Source organism: Centrocercus urophasianus, unplaced genomic scaffold, assembly GCF_019232065.1.
Source record: "Centrocercus urophasianus isolate 14NV4802_14NV808 unplaced genomic scaffold, USGS_Curo_1.0 seq_14, whole genome shotgun sequence".
Lineage (NCBI taxonomy): Eukaryota > Metazoa > Chordata > Aves > Galliformes > Phasianidae > Centrocercus > Centrocercus urophasianus.
The window spans coordinates 12,218,681-12,224,965 of NW_024884586.1; the positions used below are offsets into that span (position 1 = coordinate 12,218,681).

The window sequence follows — 6,285 nt, forward strand, 5'->3', positions numbered from 1 at the left end:
ATGTTCAAACACAAACTGATCTGATTAAAATTTCAAATTATTTGAATCAGAGTAGCTGCCATATGTTTGACAGTTATGTATATTAAAACAGTAAGACGTTGCACATCCTTAAGCGATGATCTAGGTAGGTTGGATGGGATGAAAAAAAAACAGATGAACTGTTTATTTTCACTTCTTTGTTGTTCTAAGACACAGCTGTCTATCGTAATTGTAATGTAGCTGTGTACCTCTTGGTTATCAACAGCTGCCCTTTTTACTCTTTCCAACAGTTATTGACAATGAGGATGGCTCACGTTATAATGCAGATGGCACACGTCATAGTGGAGACTCCTCAACCTCAGGTGTGGATGATGAAAATTTAGGTAGTGGATCAATGCATGACACAACTCCAGGGGATACTTCTGTCAGGAGATCAACTCCTTCATATTATGGAAGTGTTACTCCTATCTCACATTTGCCAGATCATTCTTCTGGAGGAGGTGAAAAAGACCTGCATGTGAAAGAATACGGTAAGGACAATAGGATGCAACTATATCCCTTTTATAAAAACTGTGTGAAGAACTGCATTGTGAAGTAAATGATATCACGAGTGAAAGGGAAGCACTGTCTCTAATTTATATCACTGGGAAGTAAAAAGAAAAGTGTGTTTCTGGCTAAAAAAAAAAAAAAAAAAAAAAAAAAAAAAAAAAAAAAAAAAAAAAAGCAAACAAACAAACAAACAAAAAGCCCACACAGAAAATTATTGAATTTCTAATTTTTGTTTGTTTGTTTGTTTGTTTGTTTGCATGGGTGTACAAAGTAGCTATACATATGCATAGTTTGGAAACATCGACGTCTTCCCAGGACGTTGAGAATAGATGTCCTAGGAATTTGCTAATGTCCTTGATAAAATATTGATTTCAGTTGTAGAATCAAAAACATGTTTAGCAGTGAAAGCAGATAGGTTAGTGAGCCAATGCTTATGAATATCTAGAGATAGGATGACATATATTTATCCGTTCTCTAATAGAGTGGATTGATACTAAGTAATAAAAGGAATGGTATACAGTTCAAGTGACTTCGCTTTGCACAAATACAGGGATTTTTTAGAATGTCTTCTTACTACAGCATATTCACAACACATAAAGTGATAGAAGTTCAAATTAAAATGTAATATCTTCTTCCTTTAGGTGGTAGAATCATATTCTAATTTTCTGAAGTGTTACCAAATACAAATACTATACTCATTTCTAGGGCATTCAGCAGGGTGGAAAATCAGTGAATTAAGGTATCTTGCCTGCATTTTGCTTTCTTGTGAAGGTGCTGTATACTTAGTTTTGTTTTTTATGTTGCTTGTGTACTGGAAATGATCAGAAGTCTAAAATACCAGCTCCCGTTGAGCCTAAGGGAAACAAATATGCCTTAAGTACAGTGATGTTTACTATGTGACCTCTGGCCACAGGCTTTCTATCAAATCGCCAACAACTTACCAGTGAAGGATGCCAGTAGTCTACATCATCATCCTCTATTAATCCTGACATTTAAAAAAAATATAAACTAAAACATGGACATTATAAATTATATATATTAGAATTATAAAATAGCTTTTCATTGTATATTTCACAGTATATTAATGGAATCTTCTACTTGTTTTCCTATGTGATTCACATCATAAATGGTAAATCCTAACATTTTCTAACTGAGAAATTAGGACCAGAGCCGTTCTTCCGGGTGTATGCCATGTAGTTCAATTGCTAGCCATGACAATTCCTATTAGCTCTGCTTACTTACAGTTTAGTTCTTTAGGCTAAAGCTCAGAATATTTCTCAATAAAGAGGGGAGTACAAATAACATCACTTGCTGCTCTAGATTTCCTGTGCAGATGCCACACATGTACAGTCAGGGCTTTAATCGCACAAGAAAATCACTGATAGATAGTTCATTATCATTGTAATATATATACCTTTTGAAATTATTTATTTTGGTATTATCTTTGCTACGTTACTAAAATAAGAATATTTGAGTTTGAATTGTGTGAAAAACCTGTTCTGTATCTTCTCTTCAGTAAATGAAGGAACAAAGCTTTCAATATAGAATAATTGAAGTAGTTGTGAGTAATGAGTTACACCTCAGCTAATGAAATAGTAATGATTCATCCATTTCATGCAGGTTATGAAAGTTCCCCTACATCAACTGTTATCTTGGCAACAGCTGCTGATTTCCCCATAGAAGATGATGTGCAGCATCCTGCCAGTACTAGTAAGATTTGTGCATTATAATAACTATATCAATTAATTATTGCATTAAAACTGCTTTCTTTTTTCCAGCAGTGCATTCTGGTAAGTGGTATAATACACATTTTGTCCAATTTCAGAAGTACCCAAAAAGACACTACTTTCTGGACTGATTACATCATAAATAGACAGTGAAATGATTTTTTCACTTATTTAAAGAAATAAGGAGAACCAAAACACTTTTTCTTTCCTTCTGAGAGAAAAAAAAAATAAATAAATAAAAAGAAAAAAAAGAAGAAAAAAAAGTCTACTTCCCTAACTTACCAGAACTATTTACTCAAACAATAACTGTGACTGATTTTTTTCATCCATTTCTATTAGACACTCCTGTGCTCTGATGAATTTTTCCTTATGTTTCATGTGGAGCATACTCTGAAAAATCTCATTACTTACAAAAGGCTTTTGTCCATTCTTTGGCTGATTGGATAGGAAAGCATCTACATTGATATTTTATATATGGAAGGAAGCTGTAAATCCATATTTGTCACTCAAGTAAATATGTTCCTAACACTTGCTGTGGAGAGAAGGTAGGAGTGACTACAGCAAGTCAGATGACCATTCAAGGAGAAGTTGAATAAATGTGGGCATCAATAGTAGTTATGCTTCTACTGAATGTTTGCTACAAAATGCGCTGTACTTTAGTTTACCCACAGAAATTTGTGAAGTCAAGAACCAAAAATGATTCCATCATGCTGGAACAAGAACAACGACAACAACAAAACAAACAACTAGCCCCTCTAGTTCAAGAAAGTGAATTCAGATATTTCCAGAAACAATAACACTTAGGTAGGAATCAGATGATGGCTAATCAATGTATTAGTCATTTTACATCTCTCATATTATCTCCCACAACACAAACTCTACTAGCAGAACTCCTTTCTTAAATAACATACAGGGGATTCATCTCTTGAGGGATGCTATAGACAGAAGCTCAATCTATCTTGTTCAACAGTAAGCAATGTAAGGATGGTGTCAGAAAAATCTTTCCTCCATTAAATCATGTGTTAATTCCTCAGTATAATTTGAAGCTTGATTTGTAAAAGCTCTGCAGCTCTCTACTTCAATTATTTTCTTGTTGATAATTTTGATAATTTTGATCATATTTCCATTCAAGCCCCAGATAACTAATTTTTCGTTACTCAATTGCTCAGAGACCAGATTTTATAATGTTCAGATTTTCTGATCTTAAAAAAGGCAAGCCATCCTCTCCTCTTGCCCTGAAATGCCTGTAACTCAATTTGCACCTATTTTTAGTTTACTCAGTTTGAATTTTGTATCTAAAAAATTGCCTTTTAATTCTAATGGAATCTTTCTTATTAAATGAGTTTTTATGGCTTGGAGAAGAAGAGAAATCTTAAGTTTTTAAATTAACAGAATACAACCTGATCATGCTAGTTAAGTATTTTCATTTCAGATGGATGTATCTTCAGACCTCTTGGTTTACATAAAAGTCATCCAGGCACTTTGCCTGCACCACTTCTTCCACTTCTTCATTCAAAGTTGTTTTCACAATAGTCTTTTTTGAATCTTTTTAAATAGAAAACCTCACTTATCTGTAGATGGGTCCAGATGCAGCCCACAGAGTCAAATGAGAGAGACAGATTTCCATCGAACGTGTCTGGTAGTGCAGGAATTCCATATCTTCTTGTAAATGCTCACTGAGCATTTTATGTGGGGAAACTGAAGTTGTAATGACTGAATTTTAGCAGGACTGGCATTTCCAGAAGCCAGTGTTAATTTTTTCTTCACTAATATTGCATCCAGATTTATCTTACGCTCTTCCGTGTTCAAGCTACTTCTGTCAAACTATGAATTTGTGGCAATGAACAGATATGGAAAACAAAAACATAGATACATAGCATTTACACTGCTATGAGCATATCATCATTTGTGAATTTTTGTGCAGTATTTCTTAATTCTTCATGGATTAAGAGAAGCTTTTTCCTGAATGTATTTACATGCTTTTAAAACATTTTTGCTCAGCATCACAACAAAATTCTACCACACTACAGTGATCTGTTTCTGCACTTAGAAAGTGATGGTATCAGGTAAGCTCAATACTAATACTCCAGAAAATCCATCAGATTTGACTTCAGTGTTCATTATGTCTTTATCTAGTCTTCTTCACAACAGCTATACAGAAAACAACATGAATGGAGTTATTCAACTTCAGACTGTTGGAAACGCTGTGAGCTTGTAGATCATTTGTAATCTGTTTCTGTGTATGTATGTGCATACAACAATAAACCTTCTCATTAATTAAATTCTAGGGCATTTGTGATAACTTTGCACAGGTTTCTTACTGAGAAGTTATATCTTGCTTGAAGCATTTGTGGAATTTTCCATGTAATCATGTGTAATTCTGTATACACAAAATTGAAACATGACTACAGATGACATGAAAGAATGTATTAGCTCTCTTCTAACCAAAATATCCACACTGATTCAGAGTACATCTGTTGAAAATTGTTAACAATTGTAATTTTAAGTGCTGAGGATTTTTATGCATTACTGATCTACTTGTTTTTATTTTGGAGATTGAGCACTATGATCCTTTATTTCTGATGTCAGAGTCAGAGTAGTATTAGATACGAGTCAAAAGTAAGCACAAAAAGAGAAAACAATTATTCAGTCAGGTGCAGCTTGCCAGAAAGGCACAATTTGTATAGTTTTGGTGCCATAATTGCTACTCTTTGTAAAATTGCAGTTATAAGTCCTGGTGCTTAGTAATTAACAGTTAAGAAAACATAAATAATGATAAGCTGGATTTCTTGAGGAATTTCATTCTTGGCGTATGCATTTTTGTTAGCTTTGCATGCTTTTTGTCAAAAAGGAGTGTATTTCACACACAGTGCATATTTCAGAGCTGGTAATATAATCTTAAACTTCAGCAGAATGATTCAAACTTCACTTACACTAAAATGATTGGGTATTTTTGCTACTGGAGGAATGTAATGATACCCCAGGTTCATACATTCCCTTTGTGCTCACATCTCTCTCAGTGGCATGAGCATGCTCAGGGTGCTGGTGCTGGTGGATTTGGCTTAGCTGGAGAAAGTAAGCCTCTCAAGAAATAACAAGTTTTTGGTTCAATGAACCATATCCTAACAGCTCCAGAGCCTCATCGTGACAACCTGGAGAAAACCACCACCCAGTCATGGTGGAATCCATTTTCAGACCAGTGGTGGTGGTCATACCCCAGAGAGAAGACCCAAGAACCCACGCAGCCAACAAGGGGTAAAGAATGTCGTGCTAAGATGGTACTTTTTTTAAAAGGCTTAATGTCCAGTGAGCCAGGGCAGCAAGCTTCAGAAGCATTAATTGTAGGGTGTTTATAGTGGGCAGTATGTGTTGCTGCTTTTCTCTGTAATGTTTCTGAAGAGGAAAAATAAAACAATCATAGAATCATTAAGGCTGGAAATGACCCTCAAAGATCATCTAGTCCAGCCTTCAACCCATTATCACCACGCCCAGTGAACCATGTCCCAAAGTGCAACATCTACATGCTTCTTGAACATCTCCAAGGAATGTGACTCCATCACTTCCCTAGACAGCCTGTTGCATTGCATTACTACTCTCTTGGAAGAGACTTTTTTCTTTATTCCTAACATTCGAACTGAATCTCCTCTCGTTCAAATTGAGGCCATTACCTTTGTTCTATGAAAGTACAATATTCTTCCTCTGTGGTAGTATGTATGGTAGCAAAAGAGCATTTGTCCACATTATTAGTGAACTACATATCTGAGAGGGTTGAATATTTGAGATATTCTGTAAAGGATGTATTAGAGTCTTTAATTTTCTATCTTGAAGTCACTTTAGAATGAGATTATTTTAATGAGAATTGTACAAGAAATGAAGAGTGTGTTTTCGTGGCAGTACACTATACTCACTCTGATGGAACAAGACAGGTGCCCATTTGTGCTGTGACCTATAATTGGAGACAGAAACGTAGCCAACAACAACAGTGGGGTAGCTTCAGTAGGGCCATGGTAAGATAATGAATGTCTTGTGG

General features: G+C 35.1%; 1 protein-coding gene across 4 annotated transcripts in view; it reads left to right on the forward strand.

The window, feature by feature from the left end:
- The window catches only part of CD44 (CD44 molecule (Indian blood group)), a 46,831-nt gene that overhangs the window by 25,979 nt on the left and 14,567 nt on the right, over nucleotides 1-6,285 (forward strand). For all 4 annotated transcript variants that reach the window (XM_042814369.1, XM_042814371.1, XM_042814372.1 and 1 more), the window contains 2 exons: nucleotides 270-509; nucleotides 2,149-2,238. In XM_042814369.1, the coding sequence (XP_042670303.1) occupies nucleotides 270-509; nucleotides 2,149-2,238 (330 nt within the window). The remainder of the gene's footprint in view (nucleotides 1-269; nucleotides 510-2,148; nucleotides 2,239-6,285) is intronic.